The sequence below is a fragment of the Schistocerca cancellata genome, chromosome 6 (genome assembly GCF_023864275.1).
Source record: "Schistocerca cancellata isolate TAMUIC-IGC-003103 chromosome 6, iqSchCanc2.1, whole genome shotgun sequence".
Classification (NCBI taxonomy): Eukaryota; Metazoa; Arthropoda; class Insecta; order Orthoptera; family Acrididae; genus Schistocerca; species Schistocerca cancellata.
In genome coordinates this window covers 135,310,615-135,336,591 of record NC_064631.1, presented here as the reverse complement: position 1 = coordinate 135,336,591, position 25,977 = coordinate 135,310,615, and the positions used below count along the sequence as shown (strand labels likewise).

The 25,977-nt window shown below is 42.5% G+C and overlaps 1 protein-coding gene across 5 annotated transcripts in view; it reads right to left on the bottom strand.

The window, feature by feature from the left end:
* LOC126190922 (venom dipeptidyl peptidase 4-like) overlaps nt 1-25,977 on the bottom strand; it is a 605,109-nt gene that overhangs the window by 6,317 nt on the left and 572,815 nt on the right. For all 5 annotated transcript variants that reach the window (XM_049931557.1, XM_049931559.1, XM_049931556.1 and 2 more), the window contains exons 11-12: nt 24,021-24,246; nt 5,218-5,399 (exon numbers count right to left, since the gene is read on the bottom strand). In XM_049931557.1, coding sequence (XP_049787514.1) covers nt 5,218-5,399; nt 24,021-24,246 — 408 coding nt within the window. The remainder of the gene's footprint in view (nt 1-5,217; nt 5,400-24,020; nt 24,247-25,977) is intronic.

Below are 25,977 nucleotides of genomic sequence, written 5' to 3'. Positions count from 1 at the left end.
TCTATTATTTGGTTCTTGTTGATCATTATCAAAGAAAGCAGCAGTGTAAGTAACAACAAATAGCAGTCTCTTGCCATTGTTTCGCTAATGTGACGATTCCTCTCTTTTTTTAATTGTAGGCGGCGGTAGCGCGCACAAAAGCAAGCCATGCCGCGAGCAGCGACAGGCCGTAAACACGCACTATCAGAATGCGACAAATAATGCATGACACAGTATAGTAATGCATTTTCAGCTTAGAGTGACTGACGTAAACACCTATAACATTGAAAACGGCACTTATCAGATCAAAGCAAAATAAGCAATCGATTCAAACCAGACGAAGCATGTGAAAAAGGAAGGGTATCCGTATAAATACGGACGGAGCGCCTGACGCATAGCAATGGCTACCTGGTAAAGCTTACCTGCTAAGCTTTCGACTCGAACCAAACTACTGTAGCAGTATCGTCATTCATTCAACCTAAATTGTGTCTCATATTACAATGGACCAACTTTGTTTCGATTTGGAGGTGCGGCCTAAAACTTTTCTCTCCCCTTGAATTTCGAGTCTCAAATTTCAGGTGCGGCTTAGATTTGGGAATTTTTTTTTTCCCTTATTTCGAGTCTCATATTTCAGGTGCGGCTTAGATTCGAGTGCGGCTTAGATTCGAGTAAATACGGTAACTGATGATGATCAAAGTAGAGAGGATGTAAAATGTAGACTGGCAATGGCAAGGAAAGCGTTTCTGAAGAAGAGAAATTTGTTAACATCGAGTATAGATTTAAGTTTCAGGAAGTCATTTCTGAATGTATTCGTATGGAGTGTAGCCATGTATGGAAGCGAAACATGGACAATAAATAGTTTGGACAAGAAGAGAATAGAAGCTTTTGAAATGTGGTGCTACAGAAGAATGCCGAAGATTAGATGGGTAGGTATCATAACTAATGAGGAGGTATTGAATAGAATTGGGGAGAAGAGGAGTTTGTGGCACAACTTGACTAGAAGAAGGGATTGGTTGGTAGGACATGTTCTGAGGCGTCAGGGGATATTAAATTTTGCATTGGAGGGCAGCATGGAGGGTAAAAATCGTAGAGGGAGACCAAGAGATGAATACGCTAAGCAGATTCAGAAGGATGTAGGTTGCAGTAAGTACTGGGAGATGAAGAAGCTTGCTCAGGATAGAGTAGCATGGAGAGCTGCATCAAACCAGTCTGAGGACTGAAGACCACAACAACAACATTGAAATCAAAGACATTTCCTGATTTAAGACTCTTCATGGATATAATGTCAAGTGTTGAATTCTTCATACAAGCCCAATTACATTTAAAAATTCATATTAGTTTGAAATCAGATATTACATTACTGCAAGTTTTAATTTTTTTACTTTTTTAGACATTGTGACAATAATTTTTGGTTCTTGTCAGTTATGCATTTTGTGCCCTTCATTTATTTGCTTTGTGGAATATTATACAGGATATTATGAATGTTGGAAAATTCGAGTGACAGTCGAACATATGTGGAAACACTGTAGGAGAAAACATTGGTGTGGTCCACAATAGATTTGGAAATGTGCAAACTATTACTACTAACAGCAATGAAATAGGACAGGTGCCTACTCACCACATAGGGGAGTTACTGTGTCACAGAGAGGCACATTTAAAAGTAGGCAAAGCAATTGGGTTAAATTCTTCTTTGGGTAGAGAAAAATGTGCACACACAATCTAATCAGAAATATCTGGACACCACTATATAATGTGAAATTGACCACAAGATGACATGAGAAGCAATCCTGCCAGTATAAATTGAGGTGGGGAGTATTGGGTTGTCATAAGAGAAGCAGTAGCTGGATTAGACAGGGCTTTGAATCTGAGCTGGTCATAGGATGTCACCTGAGTATCAGATCTATCAGGAACACTTCAGCCCTTGTAAAGCTCTCTAAGTTGACTGTGGTTGATGCGATGTGAAGTGGACAAGGGAAGGAACTGTCATGGCTAAGGCAAGGTTAGGGAGATCTCATGTACTGTTGAACAGGGACTGTTGAGCACTGCAGAGGGTGGTTGTAAAAAAATTGTATGAAATCAGCAAAGGAATCACTTGTGAGTTTGAAAGTGCTACCAGCAGTCCATCAAGCATCTTGATTGTGCATAGGGAGTTAAAAAAGAATGGAATAAAATGGTTGAGCAGCTCCTCAGAAGCCACACATTTCTGTAGTCAATTCTAAGTGACATTTGAGGTGGTGTAAAGAGTGGTGCCATTGGACAGTGGATGACTGGAAACGAGTGATTTGGAGTGATGAATCATGCTATAGCCTGTGGCTATCCCCTGGAAGGGTTTGGCTTTGGCAAATCCCTCAAGAACATTACCTGCCATCATGTGCAGTGCCAAAAGAGAAGTATGGAGGAACTGGTAATATGGTATGGGGTGTATTTGGGGGTTAGGGTGTGAGCTCCTTATTGTGCATAGGAAAACACTAAATGAAGAATGATATCAACAAATTTTACATTATTTACTTCACGCAGTAGAGGAACAGTTTGGGCATTATGACCACTGTATTAGTATGACAATGCACCTTGTCATAATATAACTTCTGTGAGACAATTTTTTGTGAACAGTACAATTCTTGAAGTGGACTGACCTGAACTCAATAGAACACCTTTGGCATGAGTGAGAATGTCAACTTTGTTCTAGACCCCAGCATCCAACATAACTACCTTCTCTGGTTTTGGCTCTTAAGGAAGAATGGGCTGCCATTCAACGACAAAAAATTCAACGAAAATTTTCCCCACTAGATGGCGCTGTAAGTATTGTAACACAAATGGGTTTGGCTCCAAATGACAGATGATGTGCAGTATGATGGCTATGGTGTGAGTTACACATTAAACCAACCAGACTGTGATACTGTGCAATGTGCATGACATATCTGCTTTAAAAATAAAAAAATTAAAAAAAAATTATGGCCCTAAGATAAACGATGTTTTCAACTTGCAGCACACAGTTACCTTGAGAATGAAGCAGTACCAGTTGATGTGCAAGTCAATTTTCCATTGCCCATATTCTGAACTTCTGTGTAATTGACAGGTCCTTGGAGAAGGAAATGGGCTTTGTCTGTCCATAGAATGTTCCATGGCCATTCACCATCCACTTCCACACAAGCAAGAAATTCTAGAGAAAACGTTTGTCTCACTGGAAGGTCAGCAGGAGCATCTTCTGAATTTTGTATAGACAGCAATGCAGGACATTTCTTAAAATTTTATGCACCATACTCACTGTCATGTCCAATGTTTGAACAATTCCTGGTGTACTACATCTTTGCATACCACCACTTGACTACTCCTGCATCATCTACTGATGTCAGATCCTGCCTCTGCCACACTCCACTTAAAACAAACCTGTCTTTTTTAATTTCATATTTAATCTCTCCAGGTCCTTGGTAGACAATGGACAAACACCATTTTCCACATGCTTGAGTGTCTGGTACTTCTGCAGAGCTACTGGCATAGTCACCCGTCTTGTACAAACGAGCTTTGCCAGCAGCATGTGATCTTGCATAGAGACAGTAATGCTGAGCATTTTCGATGAAAACTGAGGAACAGATGTGTACCACGTATCTTACATTTTGCATATTCTGCCACTGACACTGCCATCTAGTGGTAGAATTTTTGTTAATTTCTCTCTCCATATCATTTCGCCCTTCTTCTATAATATATTCCATTAAAATTTGACATCATTCTGAGCAGTGGTTCATTTTCTACAGCTTTTTGGAACTGAAACTTCAATCATAATCACCCTGAACTTTAAATGTGCTTGTCTGCCAGTCAGCAACTGCTCTCTTTGGTGAGAAGCAATTTATCCTGTTTTGTTGCTGTTGTTTCATCCTGGGCATTTCACTGTCTGATCAAGCTATTACAAGACATATATTAAGTTTAGGCAAACAGGTAGGGAGATTATTAATAAGATTATGGAGTCTTAACTTGAGACTCATTATTTTTGGAGACTTCAATATTAATTTCATATTTGGGATTGTTTAGCCAGCTGGTGTGGCCGTGCGGTTCTAGGCGCTTCAGTCTGGAACCGCGTGACCGCTACGGTCGCAGGTTCGAATCCTGCCTCGGGCATGGATATGTGTGACGTCCTTAGGTTAGTTAGGTTTAAGTAGTTCTAAGTTCTAGGGGACTGATGACCACAGATGTTAAGTCCCATAGTGCTCAGAGCCATTTGAACCATTTTTTTTTTGATTGTTTATTGTCAAATGGTGGTTTGTTGTCAACCTCTAAGTGACCTACTCTACCTTTCCAATACTTCTCAGTAATTTCCTCTTTCCTCCCCAAAGAAACAATATTAAGTTTCGAAAGCTAGGATTGCTGTGTTCTATTTTAAATGTTTCAGTTAACTGTATCAGGAATTTTGCCTCCTGAAGGCAGTTATGGGCCAGCCATTCTGTTTCCTTGTAATGTAACCTTTTCTCTACCAAATTATCCATTTGAGACTAATAATCATGTAAACATTAAGTTAGTGATAAAGCTAGATGAGCCATTCACAGCAAGAAGTTTTGTGTATAGCAATGTTGAATTATACATATTGTGAAGTTGCCCACAGTGAATTTTTTTATTAGTGCTAAGACTATTGGTACAGCTGAAACTTTGATTGCATGATAATTTTATGGCAAATACAACACAGATAAGGAATACTTGCTATTAGGGAATATTTGCTTTTACCGTGCCATTTTGCTTTTCCAATTCTGTACAGCCAACCTGATTTAGGTTTTTCTCAGCCATTTCAGGCAATGGTTCCTTCATCAAAGCCACAGCTAACCACTTGTCCTACCTCATAAAAGCATACTATGAGTGTGTGCTGAAAAGTAATGCATCTGAATTTTTTTATTCTGTTCTCAATATTGGGTGAGGTATTACATGTCATGCATATTACTCTGTCTACTTATCCACTTTGCTGACACAAGTTGTAACCCTCTGCCACTAGAGGGCTCCAAATTGTTGTGTGTAACATGGTGATGTGTAATGTAACTATGTCGGTGCCTGAGGAACAATGTGCTATAATCAAGTTTCTAACTGCACAGAATGTGCCTACAACCAAGATCCACAGAAGAATGAATGCTGTGTATGGTGATAATCACATCAATATCAGTAATGTATGATGTTGTGACAGGTGATGAAAGCTGGGTCACATTTTGACCCCAAAACAAAAGAACATCAATAGAGTTCTGCCACAAAGGCTGTACTTACACATTTATCAGCAATGGATATTTCTGCTTCCTATCCATGTTAGGTGGGAGCCACATTTGAACTTGAGCTTTGAATCCTCCTGGCACCTCAACCTGTAAGTGACGCACTGATGGCAGTGATTTGTGTTGCAGCAGTTTCCGTATTTCTTCATTACTTTCCCATACCATGACCTTCTTGTTGTCCTTAAAGGTGAAAAAAAATACATTATAGTAAGCTCAGATATTGTGTTTTTGAAGAAATAATACTCCACTTAAAATCATGCAGATCATGGAATTCAGTAATTACATACTTTGGTTAAAATAAATAACATAAACATGTTATACATCAATGATGTAACCTACCATTCTAGATAGCAACCTTAAGTACTAAGTTCCAGTGTGGAGATGCAGGAAATATGACTGTAATGTGGAATGTTGGGCAAAGTCTGGCAGAGGGATCTGCTACATTGTCGATTTCAGGTGCTATTCACACACCTGTCACACTTCAGTATCATAAAATTTCTATCAGCATTGTTGGGGTCCACGTTGACTTGCAACAATTCTTATTTAGTCATACAGTGCCCCACACCAAACACATTTCACAAACAAAAAGAAAATCTTGAACTGGCTGGAACATGTCAACTGCAGTTCTATAAATATAATGTGGCCTCTTATTTTGTCCATATAAATATTTGCACATACCTTTAGACATACCGAAAATGCATACAAAAACATTCAATAAAAGAAACTAAAATGAAATGCGCAGAACTTAAATTATTGCAGGAAAGACAACTAAATTAAGAATATCAGAGACTTCACGTGGACATCTTGATATTCTCATGGTGTAAAAGTACAAAAATGCATCACTGCCACACAGCCCCTCATACAGCGTGGACCATCCAGGATGCTCTGGCACCTAAACCTTATTCACCAACAGGCTCCTGTGTGGGTCAGATGTCATGGTGATGACAACACTATCAGTTGCAGCGCAGGTATATCCACAAGTTGTGAGGCAGGATTGGTTGGTTTCTGGGAGTTATGATTCAGTGGCTGTACTGTGATGTGTTGATAGGGTATCCAGGACCACTGAGCACAAAATTCATGCCAGTTTGACAAGTCTGATGGATACTTTCAAAGGAGTTCCATCGTATAGGATATCCATGGTGTGATCCCCTCTACTCAACACTGGGAAAGGGCTGGTGTATGGTGGCTGTAGTGGCAATCTGACTTGAATCTGTACACAGCACCACATGCAAACAGCTGTGTAAGTCTTTGTGCACATGGTGATAAGGAGCAGGCCATGGATATTGGTGCAGTGGTGTTTTAACTGCTGCACTAACTGTGGAAGTTCCACCATGTCAGATAGCGGTGCTGGCAATAAGCAGTCTGCTGGACTGTGTAGAGGCTAACCATAAACAATTTTGGCCATTAATATCAAGTTTGTATGCCATTCAGAGGCCTAAGAGGACTAAATGAAGTGCCTCCATCCACTTTTCTTGGTGACACATTAGCGATACCTTCAAGGGTCTTTGCCACCATTCTACCATACTAGTGGGGTGACAGCCAGTTGTATGGTGCTGCAAAAGCTACAGATTTTGGCTATTTCATGGAACAAGTGGGTTCAGATTGGCAACTTTGATCAGTTGTAACTTGGAGAGGGTAGCCAAAATGTGCAATCCATGTTCACATAAATATTTTTTTCATAGTTTCTGCTGAGATGTCAGCAATCAGGTCTGCCTCTCCCTACCATGTGTACCTATCTGTGGCCATGAACATGTATCTGTTATACATCCAATGGTGGAAGAGGGCGAATGAGATCGCTGTGAACAAGGGTGAATCTAGCTGGTGCACCTTGGAAGTTACCAACATCAGCATGTAAGTGGTGACACAATTTGCTCTGTTGGCACAGTATGCTGAAATGTGCCCACATGCATGCGTCTTCCTTCAGGGAAGGCCACACAAAGTGGTCCATAAAAAAATCTGACCATAGCATTGTCCACTGATGAGAGCCACAGATGCGGTCGAAGGCTGTCTTGCGGCACTTCTGTGAAATATATGGGCTTGGCTTGTTCTGGGATATGTCACATCACAGTTTCAACATAGAGTAGGGCATAGTGATCTGGTTGAGGTGTAGCTCTGTAGATGAGTAACTCAAAAACCATTGTCACTGTGGATCTGTGGCCTGCTGTGCTGTGAGTCCTCTGTAGTGTTGTGGCCACATGTTGTAAGTGTTGCTTCACGCAGTGGAGAATGGCAAAACAGAGGCAGCCGGCGACCGAGGCGTTGCAAAGTAAGCACGGCACAGATAGCCTTGCTGACAGTAGCAGTCTACCAACAAGCTGATGCAAGGACACACACAGACCGAGCGAAGCCTGGAGAGTGCTGAGTAAGGGGAAGTGTGACCAGCAAGCTAAGTTATGCTGCAGTATACTGCGGGAGTAATAACAAAAGAGTAAAAAACGTCCTCCTGCCGGATATAAATAGTGGAGTGCAGGCAGCAAAAGACAGAAGCCATTAGGAAGCAGTTCGATCTGAGGACGGATGTGGTCCATGTCCGAATGTTCAGTCTTTGTAGGTGACGATTTCGGAAGTCTGTTCCAGCTCGCAGGAGTCATCCGTTCACCGCCAGATGTCAACTTCAGATCTGGGGGTCGGCCCAAGTTCAGTCAGCACCATGACTGACTAACTACAGCGAGAACTTCTAGCAGGACCAGCTGCAGCGCAGTCTTGGTCACAGGTGCCGCCGGGGACTGATGCCCAGACCTCAAGGCGACCTGGCCCCACGGCGCGTGGTCCGTCCATGACGGGACCTTGCGGACATCGCGACTGACAGCCTCCCAGTCGCTGGTGCAGGAGGCGTCAGCAGCTGGCCCCACAGCATGTGGACGAGTTCATCTCAACCACAGGGCATCCTGGCTTCAGCGGAGCACTGGTGGCCTGAGGCTGCCGAGTGCGATCAGTGGCGCGCATTGCACGCATTGTCAGAGAATCTACAGAGCAACAGCCAGGTGGAGGGATCCGCAGGGCTGGGCGGTGACGACGAGGGAGAAATTGTAAAGAAAGTTCAATAAATAATTGTAAAACTACATGCCACCTCAGTCTTTGGTGCAGCCACTGTGTCGGCTGCTAACAAGTGGAGGGAAGCTGTAAGAAGTATTGCAGAAGTCGTAACAAGTGCCTCCTCCGTAACAGTAGTCTACAATCTCCACCACACCATAAATACGAGAAAAGTAGTCAGTCACTAAATTTTCAGCACCTTTAATATGTTGAATGTCTGAAATAAACTGGCTTACAAGCTTAGTATGTTGAAACTGACTAAGTGAGCACTCGCCACTGAAGTTTTTGAATGCCACAGTAACGGATTTATGATCTGTAAAAACAGTCACTGGTCGAGCTTCTATTTGAGGACTGAAGTATCTGACTGCCTTGTAGATTACTAACAGCTCTCTACTTCATGCACCCCACTTCTGTTAAACTTGCCAAAACGTTTTAGAGAAAAATTTTAGTGGCTACCAGCATTGGTCTACGTGTTGGTGGAGTGCTGCTCCGATTATGACTGACTTGCTTAGATGGCTACAGCCAGATGTGCATGAGACAACAGGTGAGCGAGTAACACTGCTTGACTGAAGCTCACCTGGAGGTCATGGGATGCCTTGTCCATTTTGTGTGTCCACTTAACAGGTCTATGTACAGTGGCATCACAACCCTTGAGAGAATCTGTGAGCAGTGTCTGTACAACTGCCATTGCTGGGAGGTGATGGCGGCAACAATATTCCATACCCAGGAATGATCCCAGTTGCTGGTAATCTGCTGGATTTGGCAGAGACTGTAGTGCTTCAATCTTCTCTGCCAACAGGCAAATGATGTCAGCTGAAACAGTACGGCCTAGGAAGGTGACTTGAGTCATCCCAATAATGCATTTGTTTTCATGTAATACTTTTCCATGGTCAAACAGTCCAGTCACTACTGGTATCTTGTTCTATGCTTCTTTACAATCAAGGACACTAAAGTCCTTTACATCAGCAGGTGTGCATATGAAGTCCCCTACGTTGGAGACCAGATACTGGTCTGGTATCATTCTTGCATTTAAGGTCTGGTAATCACCAAACCTCATGAGCTACCTCTCTTGTGGAAAAGGTGTAGGGACAAAGGTAAGTGCTGTCAGACCAATAAATGATTTCAGTCTGCAACATTTCCTCAAAAATTGCCTTTCTCTCTGTTAAGCACTCAGGTGCAATTCTGTGTGCACATAGTGAGACGGGTTGTCCGAGTGTAGTTCTGTTGTGTTGATATCATTACAGAGAATGTATACCTGCATTTTCTTGGTGCTGTAGTTGTGTGGTTCTCAGAAGGCTTCTATGTTGTAATTGTACTATGTTTGTTGGAGGTGCATGCTTTGTCGATTCTCTTTAACACACTGTAAACAGGGTGGCCTCTGGCCCCTGATACTGCACTCTTGTCAACTGAACTCAGTAGTCATGTACCTTGCATGTCAACTGCTAGAACAAAGTTTGTGAGGAAGTCAGTACTGAAAATAGGTTGAGAGATATCACTAAGTACAAATGCCTAGAGAAACAAGTGAACTATTTGTATCTGTAGGTATTGTTTGCAGAGTTGTTGACTACCTTCAACCATATTTGTATATCCGGTTTGTTGCCTGGCACATTGCTGACAGGCAGTGTGTTGATATCAGAGCTAGTGTCTACAAGGAACATCGTTCCTGTATGCCTGTCTGCCACTTACAATCTTCTTGACGTCGTTGAATGTGCATGTCGAGGTGGCTGCTGCTGACAGTGGGTAGACACTATACTGCTACTGTGGATGCACTGGTTATGTGAGTAACTGCATGGTGAAGTACACTTTCTTGAGTGTTGGCCAACATGCTTGTTGCAACAGCAAACACTATGGGAGCTCTTCCAATGGTCCTGAGTTCAACTGCTACAGCCATGTCATTGCTGCTGCATGCACATCAGCGTTGCCAGTGCTTCCACTGTGATTTTTAAGCTTCAGGTTTCATTGTAAATGCTCAACAGGTATTGTTATGTGATAGCTGCGGAATCTGGAGTCATTGTCTCAGTTAAGCCTGGCCAGCAGTGGTCCACCAATGTTATGGCAACTGTTGCAGACACCTGAAGTGTTTCATAGACCCTATCAGCAACTTGCAGTAATTTTTTATGTGACTTATCAGTGTATGCCACCAATGCCATCCATACTTGTGTTAGCAGTTGTTGCTGCCAACTGTGTAGTAACAAATCACTGGACACTGTGGGGCTGATCACTAAATTACAAAGATCTCTCCAGAACTCTGATGGGGCTTGTCACCCTGTTTCTCCTGGTGTAGTACTTGCCTTACACTGAGATAGGTGGAATTTGTATAGTGGGATATGAGCTCATCTTTCAGTTTGTTGTAAGCTCCACATGGTGGCAGGTGCACTGTAATGTCTGGCACCATTCTTGGCACCACCATTGTGGTTGGTTGGTCAGTTGGGTTAAAAGAGGGGGGAAGGGACCAAACTACGAGGTCATCGGTCCCTTGTTCAGAAGGAAACAATGCCACAAGGGTGAGAATAAGACAATGAGACTTACAACACAAAACAGAATGAAAGGAAAAACCAAACACTGACTGAAGGGCAACAAACACTTAAATGGACAAAAGGAGACAAGAAAACCACAAAGATGCAAGAAATAGGTAGAAGAGGTTAAAACAAGAAAGCATGTTACCATGGCTGGCTGACAATGAGGATAAAAAGGAAAAGCCAGCCACTCTGCAACACATTAAAACCTCCACCCTGAAAGCACTAGGGTGGAGGACACACAGGGACAAAGGATCTGTGCTAAAACTTAGAGCAAGTGATAAAACTCACCCTCACAAATAAAATGTAAAACTAAAGCTGCTGTTGTGGCATTGTCACCCAACACCGAAGGTAGGGTGCTGGGAAAGTTAAATGTCCACTGCAGAGCGGCTAAAAGTGGGCAGTCCAGCAAGAGATGGATGATAATCATTCGTGAGCCACAGCGACACCGAGGTGGGTCCTCGCAACATAGGAGGTAACCATGTGTCAGCCACATATGGCCTGTGCGGAGCTGACAGAGAACCACAGAGTCCCTGTGAGAGGTGCACACAGAGGTCTTCCACACATTCATAGTTTTCTTAATGACACACAGCTTGTTGTGCATACTGAGGTTATGTCATTCCATCTCCCAAAGCCACAAAACCTTGCGGCATAACACTGAACGCAGGTCAGTTTCAGTGACTCCATAAGCAGTTTCTGCATGGCCTGTTTGACCAGCCTGTCGGAAAGTTTGTTGCCTGTGATTCCGACGTGACCTGGGGTCCAGATAAACACCACTGAATGACAGGACCATTCCAGGGCATATATGGACTCCTGGATGGTCACTACCAAAGGATGACAAGGGTAGCACTGGTCGATAGTTTATAGGCTGCTCAAGGAGTCAGTACACAGGAGAAATGACTCGCCTCAGCATGAGTGGATGTGCTCAAGAGCCCAAGATATGGCCACCAGCTCTGCAGTGAAGACACTGCAGCTATCTGGCAAGGAGTGCTGTTCTTTTATGCCCTCCATGAACATAGGCAAAGCCAATATGACCATCAGCCATCGAGCCATCGGTGTAAAACACTTCATGGCCCCAGTAAATGTTGAGAATCGAAAGGAAGTGACAGTGGAGAGGCTGGCTGGAGTGGCCGAGCAGTTCTAGGCGCTACAGTCTGGAACCGCGCGACCGCTGCAGTCGCAGGTTCGAATCCTGCCTTGGCCATGGATGTGTGTGATGTCCTTAGGTTAGTTAGGTTTAAGTAGTTCTAAATTCTAGGGGACTGATGACCTCAGATGTTAAGTCCCATAGTGCTCAGAGCCATTTTTTTGACAGTGGAGAGTGGCAGGGTTAACTGAGTCCTTAGGGCCATGTGGAAGGTCCAGGCGAAGCCGTGGCCTAGGTGCACACCATGGAGGTGTTTGTGAATGAACCTTGAGTATAGGTGGTAAAGGCAAGGACTCCAGTTCGGAGAGAAGGGATCGCACACAAACTGCAATTATAAGCCCTGACCTGGGCCGCCAATGAGGGAGATGAACCACTGTGGGTGGGAGAAGGAGACGGTAATTCAGATGTGCAGGAGAATGATGAACGCGTGCAACGTAACTGGAGAGCAATTGTGCATGCCTAACCTGCAATGGAGGGACTGGCCTCCACCAGGATGCTGGTCACTGGACTCAGTCCTAAAAGCTCCTGTCGCTAGGTGAACGCCACAGTGGTGCACTGGGTTCAGTAAACCCAATGCTGAGGGTGCCACTGAACCATAAACCACACTCCCATAGTCAAGGCGGGATTGAACAAGGGCTCTGTAGAGCTGCAGCAGCGTACAGCAATCTGCATGTTGCTCAGGCAGGAGGGCATTGAGGTGCTGCCAGCACTTCCACTTAAGCTGTCGGAGATGGGGAAGCCAAGTCAATCAGGCATCAAAAACCAGTCCTAAGAATCAATATGTCTCCATTATGGTGAGTGGATCATCATTAAGGTAAAGTTCTGGTTCCGGATGAATGGTATGATGCCAACAGAAGTGCATAACACACAACTTTGCAGCCAAAAACTGGTAACTATGGGCTAGAGCCCAGGACTGCCTTGTGGACGAATCCCCGTAGGTGCTGCTCAGCAACACCAGTACTGGTGGAGCAGTTCGAAATGCAGAAGTTGTCTGCATACAGAGAAGGTGAGACGGACGGGCCTACAGCTGCTGCTAGACTGTTAATGGCCACTAAAAATAGAGATACACTCAATACAGAGCCCTGTGGGACCCCATTCTCCTGGATATGGGGGGAACTATGGGAGATACCAAGCTGGACACGAAAAGTAAGAAGCGACAGGAAATTTTGGATAAAAATCGGGAGCAAGCCTCAGAGAGCCCACTCGTATAATGTGGCAAGGATATGATGTCGCCAGGTGATGTCATACGCTTTTCATAAATCAAAAAAGATGTCAACCAGGTGTTGGTGCCTGGAAAAGGCTGTTTGGATAGCAGACTTGAGGGACAAGAGATTATCAGTGGTAAAGCGACCATGGCAGAAGCTGCCCTGACATGGAGACAGCAGGCCACATGGCTCCAGGACCCGACCCAACCGCAGTCACACCATACGTTCCAGCAGCTTACAAAGAACATTGGTGAGGCTGATGGGCCAATAGCTATCCACATCAAGTGGGTTTTTACCGGGTTTAAGCAGCAGAATGATGGTGCTTTCCTGCTACTGCGATGGAAAGATGCCTTTGCACCAGATCCAATTGAAGATGACGAGGAGATGTTACTTGTAGTCAGACGAGAGATGTTTAATCATCTGACTGTGGATCTTATCTGGCCCAGTAGCTGTGTCGGGGCAATGCGCAAGGGCACTGAGGAGCTCCCACTCTGTAAATAGGGCGTTATAGGGTTCACTGTGGCGTGTAGTGAATGAGAGGACTTTCCTTTCCATCCACCGTTTGAGGGTGCAAAAGGCTACAGGGTAGTTCTCCGATGCAGAGGCTTGAGCATAGTGGTCAGCAAAGTGATCAGCAATCACGTTTGTGTCAGTAGATAACATGCCAATGATGTTAATGCCAGGGACACTGTTGGGGTCTGGTACTCAAAAAGACATCTGATCTTACTCAAAAAGACATCTGATCTTTGTCCAGACTTGAGAAGGTGACGTATGGCACCCAATGGTGGAGACATATCTCTCCCAACACTCCTGCCTCCATCTTCTGATAAGCTGGCGAATGTGAGCACGGAGACTCTTAAAGGCTATGAGGTGCTTCAGGGAAGTGTGCCACTTATGCCACTGTAGAGCTTGCCAGCACTCCTAAATTGCTTTAGCAACTTCCGGCGACCACCAAGGGACCGCTTTTCGCTGGGGTCACCCTAAAGAGCGAGGGATTGCATTTTCTGCCGCAGTAACGATTGTTGTAGTCACCTGCTCAACCACCACATCGATGTTACCGTGTGGGGGAGAGTCAACAGTGACCGCAGAGGTGAAAGTTTCCCTGTCTGCCTTGTTTAAAGCCCATCTGGACAGGTGTCCATGGGCCTCATCCCGGGGCAGTGACAGGAGGATGGGGAAATGGTCACTACCACATAGTTTGTCAAGTGTTCTCCAGTGGACAGATGGGAGAAGTCCTGGGCTGCAAATGGACAAATCAATGGCTAAGTAACAACCACAAGCCATACTGAAATGTGTGGCGGGCCCAGTATTTAAAAGGCAGAGGTTGAAGTGAAATTGTAAAGTTTCAACTTCTCGGCTAGTAAGCGTGGTGTCAACCCACAAGGGGTTATGGGCTTGAAGAGGGGTTTGAAGGGGCACAGTTTCACTACAGAGTGAGTTTATGACATAAACATAAAACTCCACCTGACACTCGATTATAGTCTCTACGGTTCCTGTAATATCCCTTATAGCCATGGAGGGCAGGGGTCAGCATTGCTGGGAACCAGGTTTCTTGGAGGCCAATGCAGAAAGTAGGTGTAAAGCTTAATAGTTGCCATAGCTCAGCCAGGCGGTGGAGAAAACCGCCACAGTTCCACCGGAGGATGACGTCATCATGAGACTGAGAAGGCATGGAACATTCAAGCAGTTTATGCCTCAGGGTCATTTGGTGCCACCGACTTATTGCCTGAGCAGTCTATATCCATTGCGTCTAAGGGTATTGCAAGATCTAGGACCTCAGTGGATGCTAGACTCTCCACCTTATACCCAGACGTAGAGCTTGTAAGTAGCGGTGGTGTGGGTGCCACTGAAATTTCCTTGGTCTTAGGGGTCTTCTTTTCGGACTTTTCTCACTGCACCAGGACTGAGGATGATCTTGAAGTCCTACGATCAGCTGCTTTTGGGCACTTCAGCCACTGGTGGGCATCTTCTTTCCCATTAGCAGAAACCTGGGAAAGGAGTGACCCAAGGGACCTATTCCTGGCGAGAGGAGCCAAAGATGACTTACGCTTCTTCGGCTGAGAAGTGCGGACTGGTGTCCCTGATGGTTGGGGGGGGGGGGGTGGCAGTGCTCCTGAGGTTGGTGGTTGGTGGTGTGGGGGGAGCAACATGGAGGGTAACCCCCCACCATCAAGGAGGCTTTGAGAGCCGACTGTGATGAGGCAACAACTGTTCTCATAGCGGCGGTGTATGAGGAGGTCATAGGTACAGGATGCAGGCACTCATATTTTCTCTTACCCTCAGTGTAGGTCAGTTGGCTCGGGCCTTGTATTCCATGATTTTCCTCTCTTCCTGTAAAATCCTGCAGTCTGGTGAGCAAAGTGGAATGATGCTCTCTGCAGTTGACACAGATGAGAGGTGGGGCACGTGGATTATTGGGATGTGATGGACGTCCACAGTCTCGACATATGACACTGGAAGTACAGCAGGACGACATATGGCTGAACTTCCTGCACTTAAAGCTTCGCATCGGGGGAGGGATATATGGCTTGACATCACAATGGTAAATGATCACCTTGACCTTCTCAGGTAAGGTGTCACCCTCAAAAGCTAAGATGAAGGCACCAGTGGCAACCTAATTATCCCTTAGACCCCAATGGATGCACTGCACGAAATGAGCACCTTGCCCTTCTAAATTGGTGTGCAGCTCGTCATCAGACTGCAAAAGAAGGTCCCTGTGGAAGATAATACCCTGTACCATATTTAACCTCTTATGTGGCTTGATGGTAACAGAAACATCTCCCAACTTGTTACAAGTGAGTAAAATCCGTGACTGGGCAGAGGATACTGTTTTTATCAAGACTGGCCCAGAGTGCATTTTGGACAAGCTCTCCACTTCCCCAAACTTGTCCTGTACAAAAAACTGTGGTTTCATGAAAACAAAGGAGTCCCCATCAGTTCTCATACATACGAGGTACTGGGGTGAATAAGGTTCGCTGCCATCCTTAGACTGTCGTTCGTCACATGGTGTGGCCAGGGAGGGGAAAGATTTGGGATCATACTTCCTTACATTGTACTGAGACTTGGAATGCTTAGAGACTGCTGGTGTTAGATCACCAGCAAGTGATGACATGGTATGCTTCATCTTGCATCATCTGCCCTGATGCCACCCACTCCGACCAGGGGCCCTCCCCATGGGTGCCACCCGGCTGCAGCAAAGGCTACCTGGCAGGATGGCCATTGCTGGGAGTCCCAATGCCCCAGGGTGACGGGAATCTACTCCTTGGCATACATGGGGAGTTAACAGCGCAGATATTAACAGAGTGACCCTTGTGTTGTCAGGGGGCTACAACCAACAGGGTACATGGAAGGTCTACCACAATGGACTGGATATCGTGCTGAATATGAGGTGCAAAGAATTCCATGGCCATTGTTGGAACAGAAAATGACACTGCACAGTGAGTGGAGGATAATTCAACCAGGAAGGTGTCCTCACCCAAGAGATGGAGGATGAGCGGGATTGCAATGCCTCGACAAGGAAGTGGGCTAAATATCTCAATGCACGATGGACACTATGCATCATGTAAGGCGCCCTTCCCCAGTTGGCTCACTCTTTGGGAAAGTTTTGAAAAATGGAGGTCAAACCCTACAGGGACCATCACATAAAGGTCGAAAGGTGTGAGACTCCTTTTAGTCAGCTCTTATGACAAGCAGGAATACCTTGGGCCTATTCTAACTCCCGGGCTTGCAAGGGGACCACTCTTATGTTTTGCTGGTCCAAATTACTTGTCATGAAGTTGCATTGTTCATGGTTATTTATCATACATTGCTACCAAAATATGTTCTCCATTACTGTAAACCATACTTGCTGTTGGGTGGGCTTAAATAGTGGTGCCCATAATTGGAGGCAAACTGCTGAAACTGACAGATGGATTGCTTCGGCTCTGTTATAGGGCTTTTCATTACACATTGTTGTGGCCTGAGAGTACTTATCTCAGCTGCTTCTCTCTTGGGAAAAATGTTCACTGTGCTGTGATATGTGGGGAAGGCAGAATTAATGCTGTTTTTGTTGTACTGCATGGGCTTCATGTTCATATTTGACAGTACAACAAGCTACAAAATATTTATGTCATCATGGCATTTGCTAATTTCACCAGCAATAGCATGGAATAATTTGCCATTCATTGCTTATTGTCTTCATCTGTATTTCTGCTGTTTGTCAAAATTGCCGTTCGTGGACAGGCATGAAAGTTCTTAGATAGGGTAACCAATTATGTGGGCTTCTAGTTAATCCACATAAATAATTGCATTAGCTTTAGAATGTACAGAATCAACTTTTTGTTCTCTACAAATGCACGCAAGAATGTTTGTTAAAAGAAGCTAAAAAGGAAACACGCTGAACTTAAATTATTACAGCAGCAAAGATAACAAATGTCAGAGAGTTCACATGTGATTAATTCACTGATATATTATAATATAATATATAGAATTAATTTGACTGAACTGGCATAATGTTTAATTCACTGAATCACGTGATATTGTAGTGGATACCAGTCTGTTTCTTGATCTCATGATAGTTTATATGTTGCTGTTTAATGCCCGAGACATATAAAAGACATTTATGTAAATAATTTATGACTCTACCGGTACATAACTGTGTCTTTATTTTAACATGCTGGCAGTATGTATAAGGTTCATATAGCTTTACTACATTTAGAAGATTATGAGAAGTTTGAAGGAAAAGAAGAAGGCTGGAAGGAAGGTTCAGGCTACTATATTGTCAACAACTAGGCTGTTAGAAGTAGAGCATAGACTCAGAGTGGAGTTGAGTAACAAAGAAAATTGGCCATGTCCTATTCAAAGGAAACATCTTGGTATTTGCCAGAAATTTAGGAAAACTATAGAAAAGTTAAATCTGGAGGGCTGAACAACGATTTGAACCATCATCCTCCCAAATGTGAATCCAGTGTCTTAAACATAGCACCACCCTTCTTTGTGGATATTGCATTCATTCACATATGGGCAAATGACATATTGTGTCTCAGGGTGTAAGTATATTATTAAAATGGAATACAATGTATTACATGTTCTGAAATTTGATTTCATTACTGTAATGTTCCCAGAAGATTACAAAACAAGAAACAAGATGAGTGAGGATGAACTTGTAACTTGAAAAATAACAGCCCAGCTAGACAAGACTTATAGCTGTTTTCTTCATTGTATGGGTACTGTGCAATGATCAGTCCTCAGCAATGTAACAGCACCTTTTTCTAGTTTGAAAGGCATATAAAACTATTCACTAAGGATGAAGATTAATGAATTTTGTTCTTTCATTACTACAACATCTCAAAATATTAACGAAAAATGTATGTTAACTTTTTGATTGCAGTAGCTTCAAAGTTGACATACACCCTCTTATGTGCTACACTGAACAAATAATCAAAAATCTAGAAAAAGGCAACAGCGTATTAGGAATAAATTTAGATCTCTCCAAAGCATTTGACACTGTCAATCATGGCATTCTTTTAGAAAAACTGGAAGTATTCATGGGACAGGGAAAAAGCGGTTTGAATCATACCTACAAAACAGAATACGGATTGTAGGACTACTCCAACCACAAAATAAATTTAGCGTCAGCTGCAAAAATGTGGAAATAGAGTACCGCAAGGCAGTATTCTAGGTCCCTTATTGTTCCTTGTCTCCATAAATGGCTTTCACACCTCAGATAGAGTAGCAAAGTCCATACTATTCGCAGATGACACTAGTGTGATAATAGGCGCACCAAAGCAAATGCTGCAAACAACTACTGATCAAGTAATTAAGAATGTCCATACTTGGTTCAGTGCAAACTGGTTGACATTAAATGCAAATAAAACAAATTATATGCAGTTTGGGGAAATGTGTCAAAATGTAAATCTTGATCTGTTGTTGGGCGACAAGGCCACAGACAGAGTGGCATCAACAAAATTGCTGGGGATTCATGTAGATGAAAATATTAATTTTAATGATCATGTAATGAAACTTGTCCAGAACTTAACTCAGCTTGTTTTGCTCATAGGTTTACTGCAAATGTTTGTACTGCAGAGGGTGCCAGGATGGCATATTTTGGCTATTTTCAGTCTCTTGCAACATACGGAATAATATTCTGGGGTTCCATCACTTGCTGTCTAAAACAAATCTTTCTGTTACAGAAGAGGGCTATCTGAATAATAGCACACAGTCATCCACAGACACAATGCAAACCCTTATTCAACAGGCTTAAAGTTCTAACAATACCTTCCTTATATATACACAAATGAGTTTTATATGTTAAGGCCCACCTTGCAGATTTTCAGACAAATGCCAACTTGCATAACTACAATGCTCGAAATAGCACAGCACTCCATACTCAGCAAACAAAAAGAACACACACACAAAGGCATGTGAGCCATATTGGTACAAAACTCTACAACATACTGCCAGCCGACATCAGAAAGTTAGAAGATGAAAACAGATTTAAGGTAGAATATAAAAAAAAATCTACTTGAACCATGTTTTTACTCAGTAAATGACTATTTAACCCAACAAATAATTCTGATAAAAAAATCATAAATATGTATTTTATGAGTGGTTTCATTGAGTGTATTAGAAATTATTTTTTAAAGTTAAATAAATGGATGTATTTTCCAACAAGTTTATAGACATGTGGCTACGAAGTCTTTCGCGACGTATTTCCTGAGTAAAAATTTCTCGGTGTACATGCCGCGTCAAATCAGGATAAATCTCCGAGCTTTCGACCACTGCCTCCATGGTCTTCGTCAGGGCTAAAACTGACTGTCGTGAACTAGCGAGGTTCCCACTTTTATATGCCAATGACGGCTTCTTATTGGCTGGAATACGTCAGCGATATGGCGCGTAGCGAGGTGGTGCCCTCTACTTCCATAGATGTAGTTGCTATCCCGCGTTGCTTGCAGCGCCATCCCTTAAATCAGGAGGTAAAGTGCGAGAAGTTTTTCTCTGCGATTTTTCTTTATCCAGTGCACTCTTCCAAGTGTTGCTGAGTGCATAGCCGTTGTCTCTGTTAAAGTTATTATCGCTAAGTCTAATTTCGACTGCTTCTCGGATCACAGAGTCCCAGTAATTCGATGTGTGGGCTATTACTCTGGTTTCTTCAAATAAAATCTTATGCTTGTTAAGCAGGCTATGTTCAGCCACCGCTGATTTTTCCAAATACCTGTATTTCAGGTGGCGTTGGTGCTCGATGCAGCGGTCGGCAACGGTTCTTACAGACTGGCCCACGTAATTCTTGCCGCATTCGCAAGGAATAGTATAAATTCCCGGCACTCTTAAGCCGAGACTGTCTTTGACTGGTCTCAACATTTCCTTAATTTTCATAGGTGGTCGGAAAACTGGTTTTATTCCTTGCCTCTTCAGGACTCTGGCTATCTTGCTCGTTGTAGCACCGCAAAAAGGAAGCCGCGCTATGTGTTGGTCCTCTTCTTGTATGTGGCCGGCATCGTGTCTTACTTTCTTGGACAATACTGATTTAATTTCACCGGCAGAATAACCATTCCTCTTGAAAACAGTCGTCAAATGGTTGATCTCGGGACCGAGGTGGTCCTTGTCGGAAATAGTCCTGGCTCTGTGTACTAAAGTATTCAGCATAGCTCTCTTCTGAGACGGATGATGGAAGCTATGGCTATGCAGATATAAGTCTGTATGGGTTGGCTTCCTGTACACAGAATGGCCCAGTCGTCCATCCGGCTTTCGCTCTACCAACACATCTAAAAAAGGTAACTTCCCTTCCTTCTCTAACTCCAATGTGAATTTTATGTTTGGATGTACACCATTCAAATGTTCGACGAACTGCTGCAGCGTGTCACTGCCGTGTGGCCAGATTAAAAAAGTATCGTCGACGTATCTGTAGAAGCATGATGGGCGAGGAACGAGCCCTGAGCAGTGCTCACCTCCGCCCATCATGCTTCTACAGATACGTCGACGATACTTTTTTAATCTGGCCACACGGCAGTGACACGCTGCAGCAGTTCGTCGAACATTTGAATGGTGTACATCCAAACATAAAATTCACATTGGAGTTAGAGAAGGAAGGGAAGTTACCTTTTTTAGATGTGTTGGTAGAGCGAAAGCCGGATGGACGACTGGGCCATTCTGTGTACAGGAAGCCAACCCATACAGACTTATATCTGCATAGCCATAGCTTCCATCATCCGTCTCAGAAGAGAGCTATGCTGAATACTTTAGTACACAGAGCCAGGACTATTTCCGACAAGGACCACCTCGGTCCCGAGATCAACCATTTGACGACTGTTTTCAAGAGGAATGGTTATTCTGCCGGTGAAATTAAATCAGTATTGTCCAAGAAAGTAAGACACGATGCCGGCCACATACAAGAAGAGGACCAACACATAGCGCGGCTTCCTTTTTGCGGTGCTACAACGAGCAAGATAGCCAGAGTCCTGAAGAGGCAAGGAATAAAACCAGTTTTCCGACCACCTATGAAAATTAAGGAAATGTTGAGACCAGTCAAAGACAGTCTCGGCTTAAGAGTGCCGGGAATTTATACTATTCCTTGCGAATGCGGCAAGAATTACGTGGGCCAGTCTGTAAGAACCGTTGCCGACCGCTGCATCGAGCACCAACGCCACCTGAAATACAGGTATTTGGAAAAATCAGCGGTGGCTGAACATAGCCTGCTTAACAAGCATAAGATTTTATTTGAAGAAACCAGAGTAATAGCCCACACATCGAATTACTGGGACTCTGTGATCCGAGAAGCAGTCGAAATTAGACTTAGCGATAATAACTTTAACAGAGACAACGGCTATGCACTCAGCAACACTTGGAAGAGTGCACTGGATAAAGAAAAATCGCAGAGAAAAACTTCTCGCACTTTACCTCCTGATTTAAGGGATGGCGCTGCAAGCAACGCGGGATAGCAACTACATCTATGGAAGTAGAGGGCACCACCTCGCTACGCGCCATATCGCTGACGTATTCCAGCCAATAAGAAGCCGTCATTGGCATATAAAAGTGGGAACCTCGCTAGTTCACGACAGTCAGTTTTAGCCCTGACGAAGACCATGGAGGCAGTGGTCGAAAGCTCGGAGATTTATCCTGATTTGACGCGGCATGTACACCGAGAAATTTTTACTCAAGTTTATAGACAGTTTTCAATATAAGCTTTAGTCCACTGATTGAGACCACCAGTGACCAAAATGTTGAAGTGGTTAACATCATGAAATGGTCACATACTTGGAAGAATTTGGGTGAAAATAACTTATTTTTTCAGCATTTTTGTGGTTAAACGTACATTCCCAAAGTAGCCACTAATAAGAATATCTTTTTTTACATAGCACAAATATAAATTATATTTGTAATTTTGCTTGATGAATTGTTACTGCTATCACTACTAATATTGTTTGAGACCAAAAACATTAAATATAGTGTAGACAAAAACTTTGAATGGGCTGAAACAACAAATTTACAAAAGATGAAAATATGGCTTTTCTTTATAGACATTTCAATAATCCTCTTCTTAAATACATTCTAGCAGGTTGCCTTGGCTGTGCATCAAATAGGCAATGTTTTTTGTTGATATTACTGTGTATTAGCTGCTGATGGATATTACGGGTCTTATGGTTGTGGTCCAGGAAACTTTTTCATTCCTGAAATTTTGTCCAGAGCTGCGTTGGACATCTTCAGAGTTGCTCCTGGTTCCATTGCGTCTTACTGACCGACAGGTCAGACATCAGAGAGCAACATAAGTACTGTGAAAAAGGGGTATGATAGAAGTTTACATGTGATTGGCCAAGATAATCATTGTCAGAAATAAAACTAATCTATCAAACTCTCATCTGTCAAAGATGAAACTTATGTAACAAATGTGTAGAGCTGTTGTCCATGTATTACTATGTTTCATGGGTTCTGGGAAGCACTCAGATCTGTAAAGGATAAATGACCTCCTCTGCTGGCAAGTGGAGTACATAAAATTCTATGCACTTGTGGTAAGGTCTACACTGGAACTATCAAGGAAAGCATGAATATACGGCTGAAGGAACACAAAAGTCTTCACCAACTTGGGAAAGTAGAGAAATCAGCTGCTCTTCAGCAGGGAAATCATAAAGTGAAGTTTTCCAAAATCACAATTTTATCTTCAATGACATACTATTATCCATGGCTATACAGAGAAGCCATCAAAATATATAAACATGAGGATAATTTTAACAGAAAGTAGAAGCCATGAAACTAGTGATACATGGATAGTAATTCTATAGAATTGATAGCTACATTTTATCTTTGACAGATGACAGTATAACAGTTAAGTTTTATCTTTGAGGCGAATTACCTCCGCCAGTCCTGAGTAAGCTTCTACAAAATGCGTTTCCCACAGTATTTACAATACATCCTCCAACATTTGACACACCAGTTGGCAAGACGTACTGGAACCAGGAGCACCTTTGAAGATGCCCAACACAGATCTGGATGAAACATCGGAAACGAAAAAGTTCCGAGGACAATGGCCATATGACTTGGAAAATTTGCCAGGAGCTAATCCAAATGACCATAAAAACCTTGATTGTATGATCAGTACTGTGTATGTTGACAACAGTATATTTTAAAGTAATAGGGAATGTATTTAAAACATGTTCATTTCTTTTATATAAAAAAAAGTGAAGACACTGCTCAAATTATGAGCACATGGAAGTACTGAAATGAAAACAGCAAAAAATAAGAATAATAAAGTGACATTATTTAACAATCACATAGATAGAAGAGTTTAAGAGCTATTTAAAGACAGCAGATAGTGGATGAATATGTATATTATATCATTAATTTGTATATGCCTGCTCCAGTTAGATTGTTTATATTCAAGTAGATATTTCAAAAAGAATAATAATATTTCAAAGGCACAGACACAAACCTTGCTGTAAATGCTAGCTTCTGGAATGTCAGGACCAGCACAATTTAACATGTAGTATGAATTTTTCTTGCTAAATGCTGCCTTGTTGTACAAGCATAATTCATTGCCATCTCTCGTTTTAGCATTGCACGATAAACACTTTGGCAGTTCTTTTGATTCTGTGCTGTCTGAGACACTGTACAGATGTGAAACTCCAGGATCTTCCTCTTGATTTGCCAGATAAAAGCTGCAAAAATGAAAATAAAAGACTCCCTTTCAAATGTGAATTATTCTGTATTGCTAATACTGCAATTATTACTGTTTTAAGTACTTTCACATTAAATGTTAGATTTGCTAGTAAGATGTTGAACAACAGGCATCATTCTTTTATGTAACACAACTCCTAATAAGATTTGAATTCAGTAATACTGCCTTATTTTTGTAGTTATTGGTGTCTGAATTGAAGGAGTTGGTCAAAGACTTTTTGACAACTGCTTTCTTTGTGGTCCTTTTTCCCTCTAGAAGATGATCCAGATAATTTAAAGACACTGACAGTTAGATAATATGTTGAAAATGTTGGGCATTCAGAATGTAACCAATGTGATTTTAAATTACTGTTGTTTGGCAGGCAGTACTTTGTGTTGTTGTAAAACACTAAAATCTGTTTTTGTTTATCTAACTAGGCCTTGTAACTCATAATTTTTAATTATTCTCTCAGCAGCCTTTGAGAATATTGCCATTAGTATATCTTCAGTCTCTCTTATATTCTTGGATAGGTACTCAGTTGTGGAAATTTACAATGTGGCAGTAACTATTGTCTACTGTTAGCTTCTCATTATTTGGTAGTTATCTGCACAAAAATGAAAAATTGAGAGAAAAGCAGACTTTATGACATGTTATGCTTTCTTCAAAGAGAGACTCGCTTGTCCATCTTCTTCATTTTTTCAAGTTATTTCAAATCCAAGAAACTGAAATGATTCACACTCATTGACACTGAAGTGTAACTTACAATTTGATGATTATTGCGCTCCATCAGTATCCAAGTCTAGTCAGTGACAACAGATGTTTCTGCATTTCTACATCTACATATATATCTGTGCTCCACAAGCCAGAAAGGTAAATGGTGTAACTGAATAAATTTTCCCCCTTCCTTATCCATTTGCAACTGGTGTGCAGGAAGAAATATCATTGGTACCTCATGTCTGTATTAATCTAATTTTGGCCTCAGGGTCATTACATGAGACAGATGACAATATTGTTTTTTTTTTTTTTTTTTTTTTTTTTTTACTTGTTCTGGAATGTGGGCCCTTAGAATTTTAAGACTAACATTAACACGACACACAGTGCCTTTCTTGTAGTTTATTCACTGGAGTTTGTTGAATGTACCTGTGATATTCTTGCACAGATTACTCAAACCAACAATGAAGTTCACAGGTCATCTTGCGTCTTCTCTATCTCTTTTGCTAATCTTTCTTCATAAAGGTCCTGCATTTATGAATGATTGATGAAAAATTAGCTGAATGAGGATTTTACAACTTTGTTTCAGGGGAGTACCCAGCAAAGAGCAGGGGAAGTGCTCCTCCTCCCTCCCACCTCCCTCAAAGAAATTATTGTCTTTGAAAAGGAAGGATGGAAGTTTAGGGTTCAGTGTCTTGCAATTAGGTCATTAGAGATATAGGGGCCTATCAATGATGGGTTTTCCCCACTTTTACTATCTTCTATGTCAGGAACCTTCCTCATATGTGTTCTACAACGTTTCTGAATTTAAACCATAAATCATCCAGTAACTACTTCTCAGAGCTGCTATTTTTCTGTGCAATTCTCAGGAGATTTTCAGTTACTTTGTTTTTGCACTTCTTAAGCATAAATACCTTCCTCCTGTTCTTAAATTTTTATTAAATACTAATAATGAATGATGCCATAATACTCTCGTGGTGAGGGCCCTTCATTACAGCCACTGAATTGAAGAGTTCAGGTA